The sequence below is a fragment of the Ursus maritimus genome, unplaced genomic scaffold (genome assembly GCF_017311325.1).
Source record: "Ursus maritimus isolate PB19 unplaced genomic scaffold, ASM1731132v1 scaffold_6, whole genome shotgun sequence".
Classification (NCBI taxonomy): Eukaryota; Metazoa; Chordata; class Mammalia; order Carnivora; family Ursidae; genus Ursus; species Ursus maritimus.
Window position 1 is genome coordinate 55,383,946 of NW_024426774.1, and position 25,178 is coordinate 55,409,123.

General features: G+C 35.7%; 1 protein-coding gene across 5 annotated transcripts in view; it reads right to left on the reverse strand.

Moving 5' to 3' along the window:
- AFTPH (aftiphilin) overlaps positions 1–25,178 on the reverse strand; it is a 65,384-nt gene that overhangs the window by 20,419 nt on the left and 19,787 nt on the right. For all 5 annotated transcript variants that reach the window (XM_040623409.1, XM_040623410.1, XM_040623411.1 and 2 more), the window contains exons 2-5: positions 15,878–17,841; positions 4,430–4,581; positions 2,419–2,545; positions 1,949–2,005 (exon numbers count right to left, since the gene is read on the reverse strand). In XM_040623409.1, the coding sequence (XP_040479343.1) occupies positions 1,949–2,005; positions 2,419–2,545; positions 4,430–4,581; positions 15,878–17,809 (2,268 nt within the window). In that variant the 5' untranslated portion in view covers positions 17,810–17,841. The remainder of the gene's footprint in view (positions 1–1,948; positions 2,006–2,418; positions 2,546–4,429; positions 4,582–15,877; positions 17,842–25,178) is intronic.

Sequence of the window (25,178 nt, forward strand, 5' to 3'; positions counted from 1 at the left end):
GTTCTCAAAGTGGTCCCCATCAGTAGTTTTTACATCACCTGGGAACTTGTCAGATGTGCAGCCTCACTTCTACTGAGTAAGAAACTCTGGGAGTGGTGGCCAGCATTCTGTTTTAACACGTTTTCCAAGCAATTCTGATGCACATTAAAGTCTGAGAACCAGTGACTTAAATGATCATTTCAGGTCTTATTCCTCCAGATGAGACCAAAAGATACTGAATAACCTCATCTGTGTGAAGCACCATGGGAAAAATTCAGGTATAATTAAAACTTGAAACCAGATATGAAAAAGAATAAGTTTCTCAATGTAAGGCATCATCTTTATGGAGTAGTACGAGAGGTATATTCACAAAACCAACTCTGGTATTAAAAGCTCATAAAAATTGTAAAATTATTACTAATAAAGATTATTATTAAGGTAGGAAAATTGGGCAAAAATATTAGTCTCTAACTCCTCACAAAATTTAAAGAACTGGTTAATGTGCTGAGCCCACACATAAGGATTAAGTGCCAATGTGCTGAATGAAAACTCCTACAAATTAAATTCATACTTTCTACTCAGAATGTGACAGTAACATCAACAATCTCTAGAATGCTACTCCTTGAGGAAAAAAGAAATACAAATAACCAAGAAGTTAAAGAATGTTCTCCATTATATTTACCACAACAGAAAAAAGTATAAGGATAATCAAGGTGTTTTGAAAATACCAGATAAGTTACATTTACATTTATAAAGGAGCAGAAACTGATTAAAAGGCTGAAGCACAGAAAAGTTTTTGTCTAATTCCGTAAAACAAACAAAACTACAAAAATGAAACAAAAACATTCCAATTCATGAAAGACTGTGGACTCTGGGAAACAAACTGAGGGCTTCAGAGGGGAGGGAGGTGGGGGATTGGGATAGACCGGTGATGGGTATTAAGGAGGGCACATATTGCATGGTGCACTGGGTGTTATACCCAAATAATGAATCACGGAACATTACATCAAAAATTAAGGATATATTGTATGGTGACTAACATAACAAAATAAAAATTATTATAAAAAAAACCCAAAAACATTCCAATTCAATATCAATAATTACAGTTTATTCAAGGAAAAAGCTTGTAGATTAAAGAAAGTCAAGTTTCACAGCAAATTCATTTTTGCATGCACATAAAGGGTTGTATAAACTCCATACCAAGTTAGTTACTTTTTTTCTTAAACACTGTATTTTCACCTTATTTTCAAGTTATTGGTGAAAACATTTAAAAATATTTTTAGTTTAATAGAACACTTTTGTTCACCAATAACTCAAAGACACACCAAAAAACACAAACACATCAAACTTTAAAGTGTGACTGAGTCCTGATAAGGTACAGAAAGAAAATTCCTCAGTTATCCTGGACTACCTGGCATATCTGAAAAAACAAAATTCAACACATTTAAAAAAATTAATAGAAAAACTGAGGACCAATTATGGATCCTGGCTCATTTTCAATTACTATCATATGGCATTCCCAAGCTTTTATACACATCCGTAGCTTCACTAATGCACCATTTAAAATTTATCACAACTGGATTAAAACACATGATATTTAAGCCTTCAGATAACTTCAGCTTCCACTTTTTAAAAGCAAATTTAGAAAGACAAAAAAAAAAAAAAAAAAAAAAAAAAAAAAAGAAGAAAGAGCAAAATCTCCAAAGGTACATTTTATAGAGTTATGAGCACTATATTACTAGGATAAAAATAATCTTCAACCTAAAACAAAACAGTGTCTTTAATTAATAGAATACAGAAAAATGTCCTTAAATCAAGACTTGAAGGGATTTATGAAATCAAAAAGGAAATTAATATTCATTTAATGTTTCCACACTAAGTGCCCCTTAAAATATTCTTTCCATGTCATGCCACGTAAGATAATTTTACAGAATGCAGCAATGATAAATTTGCACATTTTTGTACTTACCAATCCTGCTGCATACATGGGTACTATAACAGGCTGCTTCTTATTACCCGTGAAGAGCTACATACATGTGTTAGAGAAAAAGAACACATATTTAGAGAATGTTATGGCATACAATGAAACAGTTAAAATATGCCTGCAATGCTTTATTATACACAGTGTGAAACATAAATACAACAAATTATCAAACTGCCCATATGGGATTATGTTTTTGATCTCTTAGTCCAATCCCTTCATTTTATAATTAACAAAAAACACCAGAACAACCTTTTCCTAAAATAAGAAATATTGACTGGAGAAAATATAGATTTAGGTTTAAAAGTTGGCATAGTCAAAATACATGAGCATTTTAGACAACTAATAATTATTTTTCTGAGCAACTAGCTTATCACAGCTTGATCAGAAGTTGTAACAGAATTTAAAAACACTCATAAGTCCACTAAAGGATTTTCCAAGACACTAACAAAACTCACAATGTTTCGGGTGTCTATTCCCAAGGAGCACAAAAGCTTCTTGTTGCTATGGGAGCCGCCCCACTGGTATCTCAAGCCATGTGCATCGTGGATGTCCTGTAGCTCGGTCCACACATCCAGCAGTTCCCTGCAAAGGTCATGACGAAGCCACCAATAATGGGTTACTCAATAGCTTTCACCATGAATTCTAGTTTTTAATGTGATGGTGAAATGTTATACATTCCAATTAATCTTTACGTGAGTATACAACTATTAGCTGAATAAAATCAACAGCCACCACTTAGTCATTAAAGTAGCTAAGTTAAACTCATTTAGAACAATATGCCAGTAATCAACCAAAATTTAGCCTGTTTTTTTTTTAACTGTAAAACAAAAATATTTAAAAGGAAGAAAGAAATCACTCAACCTTCCACCATATTACTACAGCCATTTAGTATTTGTGCTTTTTTCTCTTTGAGTCTTGACCCACAAACACAGCTGCAATTGTAACATATAGAGAATTTTGTATTATTTTTCAGATTTTAAGCATTTCTTCATCTACACGTATACCTTTTTCAATGGCTGTGTAATGTTCTGGTAGACAAGAACGCACCATTATTTATTTGGCCACAACCCTACAGTTTAAATAAGTTGTTTTTACTGTTCAACTCCTATTGTTAGTTAAGGCAAAAGTATCTTTCTGAATTTTATGGTGTGTTTTGTTATAGAGTTGTTATATCCCAAAAATGAATCTCTTGGAGAGATTCCTGGGTGTATCTGGACAACTAGCATATTTTTAAATAACACATCTAAACGGTCTTAAGATGATAAAGCATACACCTTTTTGTCCCCTTTTCTTCTCAGAAATCACACCCCAAAAAACCAAGAAGCAAATCATAATCTTCATCTTTAAAGAAATTGAGAGGTACTTAAAACCTTGCACCACAAGCTTTGAGGTTACAAAGAGGGATGAAGAAGAGACTTACACAGAGGGAGAGAATGTGTCCAGAGGTGGAGAGTAATGAAATGCAAGAGAAAAGGAATAAGAGTAACTTTGAAATTAAAATTAGAAAATCAATCTAGACCCTCTAACATCTAATAATTAATAGGAGCTCCCGAAAGAAAACAGACAATGGAGGGAAGGTAACTGTCAAAACAAGAGAACTGCCCAATACTGAAGAAGTCTCTAGACTGAAAGACTGTACACCTTGCGCTCAGCCCAATGAATAAAAAGACTCATCAAGACACTTCACTGTGAATTTTCAGAACACCACCAACAAAAAATCCTAAACTATAAATTTAATGTGAGGGTAGAATAAAATAAAATTTTACCACCTATGTACTTTATTTCTCAGGAGGCTATTAGAGGATGTACTCCACCAAAATGGGCTCTAAGTGAAGGGAAGTTCCAAGACAACATGTGTTTAAGAAGCCTAGATTGAATCCATTCCAGATTAGAATAGGATGATGGAGGACTCAGGAAAAAAAAAAATGGAATGGCTAGCCTGACAGGTCTGATCACAAGTAAAATTATTAATAGGCTGTGGGAGGGCAGGAGAAGACTTAATAAATGAAAAAGAGAGGCAACTATACGTCCAGGAAGAAGCTCTAATAAGGAGCAGTGAACACTATTTACATGATTATAATAATGAAAATATCAAATATCAACTTAATGAAAAACTGATATAAATATAATGATGTACTACTACATGTTGGCTAATTGAATTTAAATTAAAAAAATTAAAAAATAGAGATGGTGAAGGGAGAAGGATATAGATGTGAAGTCTAAATTCTCATTTATCATACTAGAAGTCAAAAGATAATATATAAAATTGAGAATACTGATTTAGAAATATTTTAAAAAGCATTAAAAAATGGAGCAGGGATTGTTTTTTTAAATAGCACAATCTGACTTTTTAAACTTCAACACAATGCTACAAGAACATTTCAGAATCTTGAAGCTTTAAGATAACCTTATAAGATAGTTGAAACTAACAAATATCCATGCTGTCTAAAACTGTCTACTACTTACCCACTTTCAGCTAAGGCCTCTCTTGTTTTTATTGGGAAGGTGCTTGTTTCCAGCAAGTGCTTCAGGGAAGTAACTTCCTCTTCAGTATCAGGGATAAATATTGAAGGAAAACATGCTTCGAAAATTCGCTCCAGGCGGTTTAGTAAAGCTGTCTGCATCAAAACACCCCCCAAAAGTTTATTTTCATTTCTCTAATTTTAATGATGTCAGTTTTATCATCAACACAAACACACATACCTCTAACCCCACACCCTGTCCACTACTATGAGAGGTTAACTACCAGTTAGGTACAGGAAACACTAAGTGAAAGGACCATAACTACTCACAGAACAACTGTTCTAAAAGATTACATTAAGTAACCATAGTGATACAGTAGTGACAAATGTAGTTACATGCAAACATATCTGATACTTTATTGAATCTATTACAGAATTCACAAAGAAGAAATTATTACTCAATTGTACAGTGAGAAAGCATCTCAAAGTGTGAATAATCTACCCAAAGCAAAAATAAAAACAAAGAGAAACATTCAGAAAAACAAACAAGCAGCATTCCTATTCTTTCCATCACTAGGTGTTCTCTACTACCACTCATGTACTCTAGATTTAAGAATAATTAAACTGAATGTTTATGAAAAGCATTATGCTATTATAGTTGAACAGAACCCTTTTCTTGAGTATAGACATCTGAATTTTAAAAGCCTTTTAAAAATATCTCTGCTGCTAATAGAACAAACCAAAGTAGGAAAGAATGTCTCAGTTTTTACTAAGAAATCCAATAGTTCATTTAGCATTTTGATAATCTGTGTTATCTTTCAAAAATTCCATTTCTCTACTATCTATGGTGTGTATAAATGTATTTTTGAATAGAACACTGCCTTTCCTCCAAGCAAAGACTGGATATTCCCTAGAGAATTTTCACTGAGAACATTGGCATTTTGGAGTATTTTCATTAATTAAAACTTGTTGAATGGAGATTAACTTACATTTTTTGGGGTACTACTAGCTTATTCTATATGTGCACCTACAATATTTCTTCCTACTTTCTTAAATGTATGTCACACACGTAAAATATTTTCAATTTAGCTCAATTTACTACTTAAACTTCAAATAGGAATACAAACTGTTACGTTAAAGATTGTTGGAAGTGTCCTCCTGAAATGATACTGAGTGTACAAGAAAATGCCACATCATGGTGGTATTTCCTGCCAAGTAATAAAAACAAGTTAACGCTTGATTTCTGCTGTTTTGCATAGTCAGCAAACAGGAAAATGAAAAACAAAAGGAAAAACCTTCACAAACATGTTTTCCAAACCAAAATCTCTTTTGGAAGCTGTATCAGAGCAAAAAACTTAACACTGAATAATTAGTCTCAGGGTACTCTTCTGCTATCTCGACAAAAGTTACTCTAACGCCTTCATTATATTCATGTGTGTGATATGGGAAAAGCTTCTCAGTATCAATTATGAAACCTACAGTAAAGAGTAGACTCCAGATCCCAAGGCTTGTGAAACCTGAGTGTGTCAAGGGGACCGGCACTTACTTGCGTCAACAGAGGGAACGGACAGACGTCACTTTTAAAGGGATCAGATAACCATCTAATTGGAAACATGATGAGCCCTGGCTCCTTCTGGGCAGGGAAGGTAAACAAAAACTCACATATGACCAAATTTTACTTGTCCGTAAATTAAAACTGAATCTCTTCGTATGCTCTTTGTTATCCTTTTAATGGGAAAGAAAAAATATTTATCAAAGGAAGGAAGAAATGACCCCAAAACACATTCAGTCAATTGGGCAATATTATACCTAACTACCAGTCTTAGGTACACCAGTAAGCAAATTCTCAAATCCGTGGAATGTGCGTGAACAAACAGATCACATTCACCTCAAGTTTTTACTTCTTCCCTAACCTTTCCTCATACAGAATGTAAATTACATGAAAAATTTAAAAGAAAGTTCCATTTATCTTTACAGTTAGATACTACACTCAATTGCTTCAAATATTTTGTTGACTGAAGTAGAGCAGGGGTCAGCAATTCTTTCTTTTCTTTTAGCAATTTTTTTCAGTATAGGGCCAGATAGTAAGTATTTTCAGCTTTGCACCATCTATAAACAAGTAAGTGGGGTGTGTTCCAATGAAACTTTATTTACTAAAACAGGCAGCAGGACAGATTTGTCTCACAGGCCACAGTTTGCTGACCCCTGAGGTAGAGCAATAAATAACAAAGATTCGAATAATCAGAATCCACTAACTGAACAGCACCACCCACCAAAAGGAGGGATTGTAACAATTCAACAAGAAAGCAGCTAACAGAATTAACAAAGATGGTGATGAAAATTAAATTTCCTGACATTTTCCTTTAAAAGTATATCAATTTCCAGCTATCCACAATGTATGTAATCTGATGTAAAAGGGAATCCTCTAAAAAGGGTTTCTTACCAATATGTTGTTCATGGTAATAATACCAAATTTCATTTGCTACTAGTTAGTTCCAGGAAGTAAATGGCTGATGAACTATAATGCTTCAATGGACGACTGTGGACCCAGGGGTGAGACTCAGTTTCTGGATTTCTAAACTGGAAATATCAGGGGCAATCTCACAGGTTGGGTGACGAATTACAGGATCAAATACTTGGCACCCAGTGTGTACCTGAGAAGTGGTAACTTTCAGCACTACTATTGTTATTATACAGAGGGTAACATAACAAAAACACAGTGGCCTACCAGGGAAGAAAATAAATGTCAAAACTAGGTTCAAATCTCATAGGGATGTTTCTCTACCACTATTTAGCATTCTACATCATTATGAAAATACTTGTTTCAATCTATCAATTTCTACCATAAGAAGAAATTAAATAATCCAAATTTTTGCAACCTCCCTAAGATCCTCCTACTGAATTGGAAGATAAGTACCAATTTTAAAATGGCTATCATTAAGAACCACTTATATAAACAGAACCTCTTACTGCTACTCCTTGTGGATTTTATTTATTTTTTATTAAAAAAAATTTTTTTTGAGAGAGGGAGAGAAAGGGGGGCGGGGCAGGGGGAGAGGAAGAATCTTAAGCAGGCTCCACGCCCAGCGCCCAGTTTAATACATACAAGAGCCTTAAACCAAATCAGTAATAAAATTAGTATTACATCAACACTAGGGTCAACAAAGTGAAATATTATTTAAACATGGACTTACTCTATTGTGTATAAGTGAAAAGGAACTTAATATTACCCTGCTTGTAAGAATTCTTATTTCTTTATAGAGTATATCTAGCCATAAGAGGCAACCTATTCCTGGTTTTGATTAAATGGGGACACTACAAATTTTTAAACTCCTTGTAGCTGATTAACTCAGAAAAAGATGTGAATTAAATAGTAATGTTTATTAACATGTTACAGTACATATGGACTTGTATTAGATATAAAATTCTAAAAGACTGTATTTTATTATTTGGAATTAGAGGTAAAGTCAGACTGGCTAAATAAGTTTCCTTAGGCAGGCCAGAATATATAAAGCAAACAATATCAGTATAACCCTAATCAGTGCAAGAAAGTGAGGGCCTAAATTCAGTAAAATATCAAAAGATTTCTCTACAACATAGTTAGAAACTGCAAAAGCCTGATACAGTGCATTACGTGTTTTATTTAATGCTTACGCAGTGCTTGCCACATGCCAGGCATTATTCTAAATGTTTCACAAATATTAGCTCACAGAAGAACACAGAGGAACCACAGGAGGGAGGTAGCAGTCATATTATTATCCCCATTTTCTAGATGAGAAAAACAGAGCACTAAGAGGTTAACTTGCCCATAGTTAGATGAATATTACATGCTGAATCCTAATCTAGAAAGTACAGTTTCAGAGTCTGTGTTCTTAAACACTGTATTAAGCTGTCACCAAAGCAGTTCTAAGTTCAATTTCTAAAAAGTTAGGAGCTTTGAGGGAGGAGAATATGTCTCATCTTGAATCTCCAGCACTTAGGTTCCTGTACAAGTTGATGAAGAAGGTTAGCTAGATCAGGGCGCACTAGATTTAAGAAACAAAACACAACACACTTCACTTTTATTCAAGACTGCAGGGGGCACATTTGTTCTACGTATGAAAGTGTGTCTTATAAACCATCTAAACCATTTTTGTACATAGGCTGGATATATTTATATTATCATAACAAGTATAAATAATAACTGAATCCCTTACATACTAGGTACTATGCTTGATACTTACATATATTACTTAATGAATCTTTTTAAAAAAACCCCAAAAGATAAGTATTATTGTTTCCAATATTACAGATGAAACTAAAGCTCAGGGAGATTAACCAACCACAGTCTCATGCTGGTACAGTACTCAGCAAGGATTTGATCCCAAGTCTGACTCCAAAGCCTACTCTTTTCACCAAATCATGCTTTTGTCCACTTTTGGTGGTCTTTCAAACATTTGTAGCCATTAGATAAGGGATTCAGCTGTTAACTGCTGAGGTGATGACTATACTTAAGAAAGCAATGATTTCATCTAACACTATAATTCATAGTTTTCAACAAAGCAAATTGTAAATTTTTAATCGAGTGCTGTACTGTAAATTAATGAGAAGGTGCCAAGTGCCCACACACTTAGCATACTAGTTAGCTGAGGTTACGGTAGTAACCAAATAGCAAACTAAATGAAATAATATTCACATTAATTACTTGACTTTCAAATGCCTTTAACTCCAAAGTCAAAGAAGAAAAGTAGTCAACAGTTCTCCCTTGAACTTGGACTTAGAGAACTGGTGACTGGTTAGCTGAGTATCAGTTATGTAACCAGTTCACACGTGCATCAAATTCTCAGCTTGGCAAAGAGCACCACATCTGGCAATAACACATTGTAAGAACTCGGGCTCTGATAAATCTGTAGAGTTGAAAGTCAAATGCTATTCAAGGCAGATGCCAGACTCCATTTTATTTTCTCTACTCACGTCCAGTGCTAGGACAAAGGAGGAGGGCATTAGTACTCAGAAGAGCTCCTAACCTGTCAACACTATTCTGAGAATGGAAACTAGCCCAAAGCAGCAGCTTTCCTCTCAAAATAGTTTGACACGTGAGTATATAGCCACAGCTGGAGGTACTCCCACACAAATTCTCATTTGCCCCCATTTTACTTTCTGCCATTCACCAAAAAATTCAGTTGGCAACACTATTTCTTTGCACCTTTAAAGACCATTTTCCAAGAAGTTCATTTCTGAGATTATTCAGTAACTTTATTGAGTGCTCAGTATATGCAAGACAATGTGGTAGTAAGCAGGTTTACACGCACAATTTCATTTTACCTTCAGAATGAGAGATTTTAAATAACTACTATTATTATTCTCTAAATCTAAGGTTCAGGTAAGTGACTAGTACAAGTCAGGCTGAAACCTGGATCTCAACCTTGCAGTGTGACTCCAGAGCGTTGCTTTTAAGCACTAAGCTATTGCCAGGCCCTATACTATTGCTAAGGCCCACAATAACTTTAGGCTCGTGAAAATGTTTTAAGAGCTAATATTAACATACTCATCTTTATACCAAGTTATAAAATAGAATTTTAAATATCTTTTATGTGTAAAACACATAAAGTCATATGTGGCCCTGACTACATTACTCTCAAAGGTACACTGGCTTTTATCTTTTCCAATTTTCTCATTTCTCATATATTTGTTTTCCTATCAGGGTCCTTTATTACCTTGAATGTCTCTGTAATAATAGTTACTGCTTTTTCAAACCTGATATGATTTCTGGGGAAACACAAATGATCAACTATCCAGTGGTTTAATTCATCAATGAGGGCAAAAGCATCATGTATGAATTCACTTATACTCATTCTACAAATCTTATGTTTAGGGTAGGAGGTATATAAGCAGCCATTTCATTTCACCCACTGATGCAAACAAGTCATATTATCAAATGCAGAGTTTCCCAATTGGTAGGCCCCAGTCACAGATTACAAGTCTCCCCCAAATCCTGAAAGCATACAGGGACAAACGGCGCTCCCTCTTCTGATGGTTAAATTTATGTGTCAACTTGACTGGGCCATGAAGTGCCCAGATGATTGGTCAAACATTATGCTGGGTATATGTGTGCGGGTGTTCCTGGATGAGATTAACATTTGAATTGGTAGACTGGGTAAAGCAGATTGTCTTCTCTAATATGAGTGAGCCTCAGCCAATCTACTGAAGACAGCTTTAGGACTCTATTTGGGACTTCTCTGCCTCCATAAAGACATGAGCCAATCCCTTATAATAAGTCTCTCCTTCTATGCAAACCTCCCCCCCACCTCCCAGGCCATCCCCCCTCTCCCCCTCCTGGTTCTGTTTCTCTGGAGAACCCTAATATATCTCTGTTTTATAAATGACTAAACTGGAGTATAAAAAGTATATTGAAAATCCCATTCAGTTTTCTAAAGGTGTGTGTAAGACCAGCACCTAGGATCCTAGACTCTGGTTCTTATGCCACTCAAATGCATATCTCCTTTAAAGTATCTTGTACTTAAGGTAATTCCTAAAATTCCTTCAACATATTTCTAGTTAGTTTTCTTTTCTTCCTTTGGAACAAAAGTTGATTAATGTTAATAGTTTTAACATTGATAGCATTAGATCTTGTTCTTAGTGGAAGTTTAGAAGAACATAAAATCCAGTGGGTAATTTAATCTTCCATTTAAGAGGTTACCTAATGCCTTGCCACCATTAAATATTAAGTAAGATATCAAGTACAATCTACAATTGTACACTTAGTCAATTCCCAATTTCAAGCTATAACGTAAGAAGAGTGACCAACTGTAATATTCACCATGCTCCAAAAAGATGGTGTGGCCCTTCTGCACAATTTCTGGATAAATTTAATAAAGTAGTTCTACCTATTCTGGAATTAAAGACCAGAATTTCCTGAGGGAAAAACAACAAAAGAAATTGCTATCCAGATACTTCAAGTAAGCAAAGAGCTATAAAGCCAAAATCTCAATTTCTTTCTTTAAGAAAAAAACTGAGATATAACTGACATATATCAGTTTCAGGTGTACAACATAATGATTTCATATGTATATACTGCAAAATGATTACAGTAAGTCTAGTTAACAGCCATCACCACACGTAGTTAGAAAATTTTCTTTTCTTGTGATGAGAACTTTTAAGATCTATTTTCTTAGAGATTTTCAAATATACAATATAGTATTATTAACTATAGTCACCATGCTATACATTACATCTCCAAGACTTATTTATTTTATAACTTATTTATTTTATAACTGTATCTTTTGACCACTTAATTTCTTTATTTGGTTGCTTATTTCTGTTTTCAGTAATAAGTACAGGTTCATCCACAGAAAGGAAAACTTGCACAAATCTTAGGTAGATGATTAAATAAACAAAGATGAAAATGTAGGGTTAGTTAAGAGTCAGTCTGAGAATGCTTTCTGGTGAACAAACCAAAAATTTAATTTCAAAATAAAATAGGCCAAACTATTCATAATTCTCTTCCTTTTTCTTTTTGTGATACTCTTAATTTTTAAGGCTCTCAAAACAAATCTTCATCCAGTTATACTTTCCCAGTAGCATTATTAAGTAGATGGCTAATAAGAAAAAATTACTCATAGCTTCCTTTTCTATAGTCAATTAATATAAAGAGATTACTTACCAATTACCTAAATTCTCAAATAACATCCATAGCCAACATTTTAAAAATTTCATAAAAGCTCAGAGTTAAATGTAGTACTTAGAATATTAACCTCATTTACCATACATCTAAGAAAAAGTAATCTTGGTTATTTCAATCAAATTTCCTTTCTGGAATATTAACAGATTCAAAAAGGAAAGAAATAAAGGAATCTGGAAAAAAGGACTGCTTTGAAAATAAGGATTTTTTTTTGTTATCATCATTTTGCTTTGACTCTTAGCCCAAAAAGCAAACAGTTTGGACCTCTCCTCCAATTTGTACAACAGAGATACCTCTACTTGTTTTCTACAATTTATAAGAATGTTAACAAGAAAATGAAATACTGAGCTCTGGGTTCTCAGAAAAAAGTATTCACTGAAAGGGAAGAATATCTCTCAATAAATGGTCATGTATGGCTTTACATCAAGGCTTGAACCTCTGAGGCTCACTAGACCCACATTTGAGAATTAGTTTGACTAAGAACATTTTATAAGTTTGAAAGATGTCTTCTTGGTTGACTTTTAACTAAATAATAAATTATTACAATAAAGCTGCAACAATTAACTGTCCCTTGACCCAAGGAAGGTATATTTGATTAAAATATTAAGGTACCTTTTTGGTAGCCTGAAAAAAGGAAAGTACTAAAAAATAGGGACCCAGATCACATCACAGTGAAAACCAGAAATCTGAAAAGACAACTGCACCATTTGTCTCATTTCTCAAAACAAAGAATTGTTCCCCATGTTTGTTTAATTGAATTAACTGAACTATGAATTCTAAAAAACTCACAACATTCTGTCAAAGCAGAATTTGGACAAAATGACTTGAAGGCACTATTCTGTTCAGGACAGAATTACTGTATCCAGGTAAGATTCAAGAGGAATAAATCATTCTAAATTTTACCGTTAAAAACCTAATGTTCACTGTCATTTGGGGCTCCTGGGTAGCTCAGTCGGTTAAGCATTCAACTCTTGATTTCAGCTCAGGTCATGATCTCCTAGTCCTGAGATGGAGTGCTGTGTCAGTCTCTGCACTCAGCGGGGAGTCTGCTTCTCTCTCTTTCCCCCTTTTCTTCTGCCCCTCCCGACGCCTGTGTGTGCTCTCTAAAATAAAAAATCAATCTTAAAAAAAAAAAAAAAGAACCCAACGTTCACTGTCATTAATACGTGAGGACTTCTGTGCTGTCCCCAACACTGTAGCAAGTAGGAGAAACATTTTAGAAAAAATACCAGTGAATCTAATCCTCTCCTAGGGGACTTAGATTAATGTACTTTTCCAGCATATTCTGGAAAAGGAAGAAACTGAAGGCCACAAGTTGCCTTCACAACAGCAGGGTAAGAATGAAAATCACTTCCAATTCAGTCATTTAACTCAGCAGGGCTTACCCATTTCCCTACCTCAACTTCCTTCTAAACTTATCTTCCAGCCTCTTCCAACAATTTCTCCTTTCCAAAATCCATCTCTAAAGTCTACTCACTTTCCAAACCTATTAAGCAAAAATAAAAGTCTGAGGGCCAAGCCCAACAAATCTCAGGCAGTCTTAAATGTATTTTGCCACATCTATACAGTTTTTGCTCTATCTTTACAAAACAGAATCATACTACAAAACTTTTATTTTTCAGTGGATTTTTTTCATTCACTTTAAAATCTACTGTCATTTTATCTTCACAAAAGTCCCTTGAAGTGGATATTATCTCTTTTTTTTTTTTTTAACAAACAACTGACTTCAGAAGTAACTTGTCCAAAATCATAAAGCTTGTAAGAGGCCGAGTCAAGATTCAAACTCAGATTTGTAAGATTATATGAAGCTTATATACTTTATTACCTCTTATATCCAGTTATCAAGTTGTAAATAACTTCAACTTGTGTAATGCAAAAAATTCCTTTTTAAAGTGGTCATACTTTAAAAAATTCATTATCTCATGTTAAATGTCTACAAGTTCTAGGGCTATAAAGATCACTGAATACCAGTGTCACCTTACAGTAAGATGAAACTAAATAGGAAAGGATTAGGTCAAAATCAACGGTCTTGGTTTTGCGTTATATAATTAGTTTACTCCTTGTTTAAAATGGAAACCTTCTACTTCGATAATAAATAACAGGAAAAATACACATTTGCCAAATCATATAATAACTGAATTAGCAAATTAAGCTATTCAGACACTCAAAGTCAAATGAAAAGTGATAAGCTGTTTCCACCACCTGGTAATACCATAATAATACCTTCATGTATCAAAGCAATGATGTATAACCATTTCAATTAACACTCAGACTTTGGAAATACTTCTAATTGAAAATGGTTTGCTTAGCAAAAGATAACTGAAAGAATTTGCAGATTCTGATCTTGTTCTTAGTATCTTTAAAAGAAGCTGGTGATGGGGCGCCTGGGTGACTCAGCCATGAGGCGTCTGCCTTCGGCTCAGGGCGTGATCCCAGGGTCCTGGGATCGAACCCCGCATCAGGCTCCTCTGCTGGGAGCCTGCTTCTTCTCCCACTTCCCCTGCTTGTGTTCCCTCTCTCGCTGGCTGTCTCTCTGTCATATGAATAAATAAAATCTTAAAAAAAAAAAAAGAAGCTTGTGAGATAAGTGTTGCCTATACCAACTGTCGCTACAAAGCAGTGATTTTCTAGGGAGTGCTCTTTTCAACACCTGCGGGGTTGAGGAGAAGTTAGGTTTAGCACAGGATACAACTTAGGATTGGGGAACAAGCTGGATATCAAACTGCATCTCTAGGAGCTACTTTAGGTCAAAATAAATCTTAGTGAATCTTCTCAAAGAGTCTGGAACAGAAAAGGATAAAGTATAGGCGCTGGGGGGTAAAAATATTCTCTCCGACACACCTACTCCCCAAGAAGTGTAAACAGAAATGTACGTCTGCAGGAAATTATAAGCAAATAAATACAGCCACAGTAAGTCAACCCATGACTGCTTCTTGTTCTAGGTCTAACCCTTAATTCTTCTCATACTCTCATCCCAGGTCTTTAGTTGCTGTCAAATTATGAAGTCCAAATCCACTTTGTTCAAATTCTCTTTCCATCCTTCAATTCCTTACAGCCTTCAGCAGGCGCTGAGGTTTCAAATTCTGCTTGCTCTCTCCTGCACTCAAAACTGTACTTCAGGGGCACCCGGGTGGCTCAGCTGGGTAAGCAGCTGGCTCTTGATTGTGGCACAGGTTGTGATCTCAGGGTCCTGGGATCAAGCCCCTCCCTGGTCAGGTTCTGCGAGGAGTCTGTTTGAAGGTTCTTGCTCTTTCTTTCTCCCTCTTCCTCCGTCCCACTCCTAGCTCGTGCACATGCACAGGCTCTCTCTCAAATAAATAAATCTTAAAAAAAAACCTCACAACAGACTGTACTTCAATTTCCTAGGTCTTTTGGTGGGCAAAATGAAGGGACATTATTTCTGAAACTTAAAAAAAAATCTTCTGTATCTCAGTTTAACGTTCTAAAAAATCACTGGAAAGGTAAAAACTGAAGGATTCATTGGATAGTTAATTACCTAATTAATGAATTTTTACATAAGTGGTATTTATGTTAATCAAAAAACCAAGCTGACGAATTTCTGTAAATACTAAACTCACTGAGATAAAGAAAAAGCTTACCAAGCATTACTCACTATAGGACTGTCTACTAAAGTTTACCAAAGGGTCGTGAAAAACGTAACTAATCTACAAATCAAGCAAGCATGATGTATCGTAAGAGATTCCTTCAACAGGTACCCAATCTAAAAATACTTTCAGAAAAGCCTTCACAGCAATTAATATATCATACAAAATAGGGAAAATCAGTAAATACCTGAACTGAAGTGGCTGTTTCCTGTAAATGGCCACCAGCAACTGCTCCTTTGGAAGCTACTGAAGGGACACTGTGCATTTTGGGGGTTCCTGGAGTATCAATCTTTTCATCTGTCCTATGTGACTGCCAGGCTTCCTTTCGATGGTGAGATTCAGTAGCCTGCTGGTCTCCAAAAGCAGCCCAAGAGCAACTATCTTTCTGTCCATCGTCAAAAGCATTCCAATCTACAACTTGGCTAGGCCCAGCTGAACTGAAGTCTGCAAAATCATCGGAGTCTTGAAAAGCACTGTAGTCATCTCGAATATTTGGCACAGAATCGAAATCTCCAAATTCACCTTCTTGCCCAATTTCCAGTTTTGAAACAGGATCAGTGCCTGTCCCGGTAGACTCTCCTCCCAACTTACATTCCTCTGATAAACCATCAGAAGTCTGCTTTAGGTCAGACTCAGTGAATATAATTTCATCTTGGCAAGAAACAGTATTTGTATCCCCAAATTCTCCAAAGTCATCACCTGGTTCACTAAAATGTGGAAAGTGCTCTGAGGACTCTTCAAAAGTGATATCGCTCATTGAATCTTGAGTACCAGAAACAAAAGGTGGAGTCGTGCCACTGGCTGTGCCGAAGTCACCAAACTCATCCTCATTAGTATCGTTGCAAGTCACAAAGTCGTTACTACTATCACCATTTTTTACACTTATAGAATCATCCAGAACATTTTCTTCTGTAGGATCAAAGCTGGGGCTTTGGGAATAAGTAAACTTTCTACTTTCTTCTTTGGAAGAACCAACTTCATCATCAGCATCAGAAGTTTTAGCAGAATCCATACATAGGTCAGCACACTCGGAAGTAAACAAATCAAGTTTTTCCTCAGTTTTACACTCTTCTCTCATACTGGCTTCTGAATTATCAGCTGAGTCTGCCAAATTCCACGGCTTTGACTGAACACTTGCTTTTAAAAATTCATCCTGTTGCAATGTTGGAAGGCCTTGTTTTTCAGTACTGAAACCTCTGGTACTCATTATGCTTATTTCTGAAACACAAACCTGATCTTCTCCATCCATGTCTCCTTTATCATCAAAACTTCTATCCAAAGACACTGCTTTTACAGAATTCAGTTCACTGACTCTATTAATTTTATTGTTTTCCTGAATGGTTAATGCCTCTCTATCATTTAAAACTTCACATCCTATTTCTTCTAGTTGTATCCTTTCCTTTTTGGAAAATGTGGCAAAATCTGCAAATTCCTCAGCAGGACTAGGTGCACAGTCTAAGTTATACTCAGTACTATGAGTGCTAAGAGGCTTTCTTCCTTTTGAATTGGCTACAGTGTCCAGATCATCTGTTCCCTGAGGATTTCCAGTTTCCAGTACTGCAAACCCATTTGTTAGAATCTCCAGACAAGGAGGCTTTTCACCATTGCAGCTCTCTAACTGCTTGTTTTCATGAACAACATTCACATCAGTTCTAAAATCTCCTGGAGAGAAACTTTCTGGTGTTTCAACATTCTGTCTTTGCTTCACTATAGTATTTAAATCTCTGGGACTTTCTATGCCATCAATGGAAGTATCTAAAGTTTTAGATGAAATTATTTCTTTGCTGGTGGTAGACAGTAAAACATCAGACTGTCCTTTTACAGGAGAAGAAAGTTCAGCTGTGATGTCTTTATCATTACCATTTTTAATGGACTTAAAGCTAGTAAGGCTATCTACATTTTCTGAGAAATCATGAATTGGCATAAAATGGTTTGAAGGTACAAACTCTTCCTTGGGACGAGTATAATCTGGTGTATCAAAATCAACAAACCCTACACCAGAAGGGCTAACTTCTGAAAACCCACCAAATTCCCCAAATTCATCGTCATCGTCATCCTCGGCTCCATTGTCTAGTGGTGGTGGGGATGAAGAGTACATTCGAATGATGTCTGGCTCCATTATTCAATTGCTTTCAAATAATTAATTTACACCTGAAAAAAAAGAACAGATTTTTTTTTTTTTGGAGGGGATAGATTACATATAATAAAGTCTTTCAAAGTTCTCTCAAAGCTATTTCAAAACATGCAAATTTACAGTGCTCTGTTTTGTACCTCTTAAATTATTAGGTGAGATTACTTTACACAGCTATAATGGCAAAAAAAAATCCTCTTTTCCAGTTCCAGTGTATGTTTCCAAGAACACTGGTATTACATTACTGAATTTGAGGTTTCCAAAAACGTCTGAATAAACACAAAAGTATTATCTACAAAATTCTATCTTGGGGAACTTGTTTGTTCTCTTCTTCCCAGTCCACTGGGGATTCGGGGCCTGCCTTATTGATTTGTATGACTTTATAAACAAGACATGAAAATTTTATCTCTAATAATTACTACAGATATGTTTCTCACTTTGCTTTTCAATGTTTATTTCTGACGCAAGTTAATTTTTTTTAAATAGACTTTTTAGAGCAGTTTTTTTAGAGCAGTGTTAGGTTCACTGCAAAACTGAGCAGGAACAGTGGATTGCTATAGATTCCCCACCCCCATTCATGCATAGCCTCCTCTATTATGAACATCCTACACCAGAGTGGTCTGTTTGTTACAAATGATGAACCTACATTGACACACATCATCACCCAAAGTCCATAGCTTATATTAGGGTTTGCTCTCGGTGGTGTACATTCTATGGGTCAGGACAAAAGCATAAATTATGTATCCACCATTACAGTACCACAAAGAGTAATTTCAATGCCCTGAAAATCTTCTGTTCCACCCATTCATCCCTCCCTCTCCCCTGCCCTGGCAACCACTGACCTTTTTACTGTCTCCATAGTTTTGCCTTTTTTGGGATATCATACAGTTGGAATCACACAGTATGTCACATCGTATGTAGCCTGTACATACTGTATGATTGGTTCTTTCCCTTAGTAACATGCATCTAAGCCTCCTCCACGTCTTTTCATGGTTGATAGCTCATTTTCTTTTTTAGCGCTGAATAATATTCCATTGTCTAGATGTACTCCAGTTTATTTAAGTCATTTTAAAAAATAATTTTCAATACTGAAATCATTTCTGACTTAGAGTAAGCTGCAAACACAATATAAAGTTCTCATGTATACCCCCCCAATTTCCCACAATGATAGCATGGTAAATAATGATAGTACATGACCAAACCAGAAAACTGACATCAGTACAACACTATTAGCTACAGACCTTATATGATTTCACCAGTTTTGTGTATGTGGTTCTGTGAAATTTTATCACACGTGCAGATTAGATTCAAATAACCACCACTATTAATTGGGGTAAGAACTGCTGCAAAAATAGTTCAATAATATTCATCTATATAAAGAAACTCCCTTGTGTTACCTCTCGATATTCACACCCTCCCCAAAGCCCTAACTTGTGCCAGCCACTGATCTATTCTCCATCACTATACTTTTGCTACTTCACAAGTATTATGTACATGGAATTACACAATATATAATTCTTCGAAGTTGGTTTTTTTTCACTCGGCTTAATGCCCCTGAGATCCATTCATGTTGTTGCATGTCAAGAGCTCCTTCTTTTTTATTGCCAACTAGTCCTCCACTGCATAGCTGTGCCACAGTTTGTTTCTCCATTCACTCAATGTAGGACATTTGGATTATTTCTAATTACAAATAATTACAAATACAGCTGCTATGAATATTTATGTACAGACTGTTCCCTGACCATGAGTTTTTAATTCTCTAAGATAAATTCTCAGGAGTGCAATGCTTGGTTACAATAAGTATAAGTTTAACTTTATAAGAAACAGCCAAACTGTTTTCCAAAGTTAATTTTTAAGGGGACAAATTGATCAACTTTTCTTAGTAATTTTCATTATTTTGCTTTCATATAAGCTTGAGATTTAATAAATATTCACTTTTAGTTTTTTCTTTTAGTTGTTTTCTTTGCATTTAGTTTTTTTTTTAATTTAAATTCATCATTAGTTTCTGATGTAGTGTTTGATGATTCATCTGCATTTAGTTTTTAATACATCCAGAATTTATTTTGGTATATGGTCTAAGGCAAAGGTCTAAGTAATTTTTTTTCTAAAGAGCCAAACAATTATCATAATCCCATTTACTGAATAATCCTTCCCATACCCATTAGTTTATGATATCTTCTTTCTATATACATTTAACTCTCAAATGGAATCTATGTCTGGGTTATCCTGTTCCTTTGTAATAAAAAGTCAAAAGGGCCACAAGACAGATTTACATTAAAAGTAAAGGGAGAATTAACAACAAAAGTCCTAGAATAAAACCAGACCATAAATTGATACTTTCAATGAACTGAAGCCCAAGGAATATTTCCTGCAATTCACAGTTGCAAAATTAGATACACGAAGAAAATATTTTACTACACAATTCAACCAGTTTTGTAAACTCAAAAAATAAAACAACCACTTTCTTCCAACTCTCAGAATAAAATTTCATAAGATCTTCCAGCTATAGGGAGAAGGTACCTTAGAAACCACTTGATTTAATTAGATATGAGGAAAAAGAGGCCTATTGGTAAGCAACTTTCCTAAAGGTCATACAGCTGGTTAGTAGAGAATGGCTTCAGAATTTTGAAAAGGATCTTTGAGGTCAATGACTGGTCAGTCACTGAGAGTTATTTGAAAGAAATTGAACAAGTCATAAAAAAAAGAAAAAAGACTCCATTGTAATGTATCTATTTTAAACTGCCCTCCTTACAAAATCAGCATCATAAAGAAGAAAATGATGGCTTTACTTCTGAAATACCTTCTTTTCTGCTGATTTAAAGAGAAAAGGCAGATAACAGTAAAAGATACATATAAACCCTATTTTCCTCCTTTGTCCAGAGTCCTGATAACCCCTTCCAATGCTTAGGTATACAGGGTAATTTGACCTCTAATGGTTTCCCTGTGATTATGATTTCTATTTTTAAAAAATACTGATTGTTAATGAGTGTGTGGAGAAAAGGACATTTGCACACACATACTGCTGGTGGGTGTGTAAATTGTTAGAAGGCTTCCAGAACGCAATCTGGCTATACTATACAAACTGTTTTTTTTTTTTTCTTAAAAACAAAACAAAATGCTCCAAAGGGATTACTTAAGCAAATCATGCTTTGTCCTTCCAATAGGATACTATGTAGCCATTGATATTATGATTCCTTTTTTTTTTTTTTAATTTAAAAGCATTCACAATATTGGCAACATGTCAAAAGGACACAAAAGCCAGCCTGAAGGGATTCTTAGTGGTAAAATCAGTGAAAACTTGAGCATCAAAATAAAGATAATATTGGGGGGCGCCTGGGTGGCACAGCGGTTAAGGGTCTGCCTTCGGCTCACGGTGTGATCCCAGCGTTATGGGATTGTGCCCCACATCAGGCTCCTCCGCTGAGAGCCTGCTTCTTCCTCTCCCACTCCCCCTGCTTGTGTTCCCTCTCTCGCTGGCTGTCTCTATCTCTGTCGAATAAATAAATAAAATCTTTAAAAAAAATAAAGATAATATTGGATTATAATCCACTGAATAAAAGAATCAAGTGTCAGTCCTCAGATATAAACATGTAAGAGATACTGCAGTTTCAAAGTATCTCCCCACAACATACTCAGTTACAAAGAAAAAAGTGTAACTTTACAGTGGTGGAGGCTGACACTTCATCAAATGATCAAAGTGAACGTCATTAGCAATGGGAATACTGAAATCATGCATCACCTGACAAGATGCAGTAAGAACACAGGATCACTCCTGGAATATTCCTGCCCAAAATACACAACCTGAACCTATTCATGAGGAAACTTCAGACAAATTCAAATTGAGAGACAGTCTACAAAACAACTGGCCTGTAATCTTCAAAAGTATCAATGTCATGAAAATTAAGGAAAAGTTTAAGAACTCTTCCAAATTAAAGATGACTAAAGAGACATGACAAGTAAATTCAACACTTGATTTTCAACTGGCTTCCCTTTCTATAGAGGTCATTATTGGGACAACCGTGAAACCTGAATAGAGTCCAAGGAGCAACGTGTTGATGCTAATTTCTTGATTTTGAGGGCAGTATTGTGGTTATGTAAGAGAATGTCTTTGGTTGTCAGAAATGCACACTAACATCCTTGGGAGACAGGACATCAGGTTGGTAACAGTCTCAAATTATTCTGGAAAAAGATTATTTGTACCGAACTTGCAACTTTTTCTATGTTTGTGATCATCTCAAAATGAAAATGAAAAAATTAAAAGCATTCAAGATTTATGTTTGCATTTAAAGGTGCACATTGTATAATAAATATGTGCTACTTATATAGTATCTTATTTTTAAAAATTGTGGCAAAATATACATAAAATTCACTATTTAAAAATATAAAAAATTACTGTTTTAACCATTTTAAGTGTACAGTTCAGTGGCATTAAGTACATTCAAACTGTTGTGCAACCATCACCACCCATCTTTAGAACTCTTTTTATCTTCCAAAATATTAAAATGTTTTCTGTACTCATTTTTATTTATTTTTTTATTTTTTATTTTTTTTTAAGATTTTATTATTTATTTATTTATTTATTTGACAGAGAAAGACAGCCAGAGAGAGGGGGAACACAAGCAGGGGGAGTGGGAGAGGAAGAAGCAGACTCCTAGCAGAGAAGCCTGATGTGGGGTTCGATCCCAGAACGCTGGGATCACGCCCTGAGCTGAAGGCAGACGCTTAACGACTGAGCCACCCAGGCACCCCTCTGTACTCATTTTTAAAAACAGATTTTATTATTTATTTGAGAGAGAGAGACACACACACACACACACAGAGACTCCACACTGAGCATGGAGCCCGCGTGGGGCTTTATCCCATGACCACGAGATCATGACCTGAGCTGAAACCAAGAGTCGGATGCTTAACCACCTGAGCCACCCAGGTGGCCCCGTTTTTCTGTATTCATTAAACAGTAACTCCCCATTTTCCCTCTTCCCAGCTCCTGCAACCAGCATTTTATTTTATCTCCATGTATTGGACCACTCTAGGTACCTCATATAAGTGGAATTACACAGTAGTTGTCCTTTTGTGACTGGTGTATTTCACTTAGCATAATGTCCTCAAGGTTTATACATTTTGTGTAGCATCCTTTTCAAGGCTGAACAGTATTCCACTGTATGCATATACTATCATCTGTTGGCAGACAGCTGGGTTGCTTCTACCTTTTGGCTACTGTGAATAATGCTGCTATGAACATAGGTGTACAACATACCTTATCTTTTTTTTAACTTTTTGTTTGGAAACAATAGATTAATATAAACTTGCAAAAATAGTAGACACCTGCACACCCTTCACCTAGCTCCCCCTAATGGTTAATCTTATACAGTTCTAGCACAATAGCAAACCTGGAAATTAACCATGTTGGCACAGAACTATTAACTAGACTACAGACCTTATTCAGTCCTCACCTTTATAAAAAACAAAAACAAAACTTGCATCCACTTGTGTTTGTGTGTAGTTCTGTTCAATTTTATCCCATATACAGATCAGTGTAACCACAACTATCAAGATACAGAACTGCTCCCTCTCTCGCACCCCATCCCTGGGCAACCACTGACCTGTTTTCTGTCTTCACAGTTGTAATTTCAAAAGTGTTATGTAAATGAAATTATACAATATGTAACCTCTTGAAGGTAACTTTTTTCACTAAGTATAATGCCCTTAAGGTCCATCCTGGTTATTGCATGTATCAGTAGCTCAATTATTTTTATTGCTGAGTAGTATTCTATGGTACAGATACACGAGTTTGCTCAACTACTCATCAAATGAATGACATATGGGTTATTTCCTATATTTTATTATTATAAGTAGTACATAAACTACATTAATAATATACGTACCAGGGGCATATTTAAATAGTATACATATTAAAGATGCTAACAACATTAATGTACAGGTTTTTGTGTTAACCTAAGTTCTTATTTTCTGGGATAAGTGCCCAAAAGTGTGATTACTGGGTTCTATGGTAAGTGCACGTGTAGTTTTCTAAAAGCCTGCCAAACTATTTTTCAGAGTGCTGTACCATTTTACCTTCCATAATACTTTACTTTTTTTGTTTTTTTAAAGATTGTATTTCTATTTATTTGTCAGCGAGAGAGAGAGAGAGCATGAGCGCACAAGCAGGGGGAGCGGTAGGCACAGGGAGAAGCAGCAGGCACAGGGAGAAGCAGCCTCCCTACTGAGCAAGGAGCCAGATGAGGGATACGGGACTCGATCCCAGGACCCTGGGATCATGACCTGAGCCAAAGGCAGATGCTTAACCGACTGAGCCACCCAGGTGCCCCCATAATACTTTACTTTTTAAAGAACCATGTGTGATGTTTCTTATTAGTAGAATCTGTTCACGGTTAACCTACTGCTTTTCCTAAAACTTTTCATTGTTTGAAAAATGAAATATTTTCCTTGGTTCAGGCTTATTTCAAACTCATATGTCAAGGAAATACCAAGATCTGAATCAGAAAGTTTGTGATCAAACCAACAACACAGAAAATAGTTTTCCTGTCACATCTTGAAAAAGTACTCTCTTTCTCCTTCTAGATGCAACAGGCTCTGTCAGCCTCCCAGACTATGAATGTTTCCTTCTTTCTCAAAACTGTGTCACCTACTGATGGGAAGAACTTGGGCTACACATTCCCCTTCAGCGGGTCTTGGCTTTGGTCCATTCATCCTTCAAAAATCTTAGAGAATGCTACTCTCAAGTTCCAGTCAAGAATGACAACCAGCCAGTGTGGAGGAAGCTTGAACTTTCCAAAATTTTCCAACTCAGTAAAATTTGTTAGTTGAAGTATTATTTGTTTTTTTTTTTTTTTTAAAGATTTTTATTTATTTATTCAACAGAGATAGAGACAGCCAGCGAGAGAGGGAACACAAGCAGGGGAAGTGGGAGAGGAAGAAGCAGGCTCATAGTGGAGGAGCCTGATGTGGGACTCGATCCCATAACTCCAGGATCACGTCCTGAGCTGAAGGCAGACGCTTAACCGCTGTGCCACCCAGGCGCCCCAAGAAGTATTATTTAATTGTTAACTGAAGTATTTGTATGATGAATTAGCATAGTAAGTTTGACTTAGACAAATCCCCCCCCCTTTTTTTTTACACAGAAAATATAGACTTTAAATAGCTATTCCTACTTAACAGGAAAAAGGGATAGATGAGCTACTTTAATGCTGTGCCTGGCACACAGCGACCTTAATAAATGTTTCTTCGTCCTTCTTAATGCACTACGTATTCCACACCACAAGGAGTTCTAATCAGTTGTCTAATTTCTTTATAATCTTAACAAGCACATGCACAGGTGCGTGTGTGTGTGTGTGTG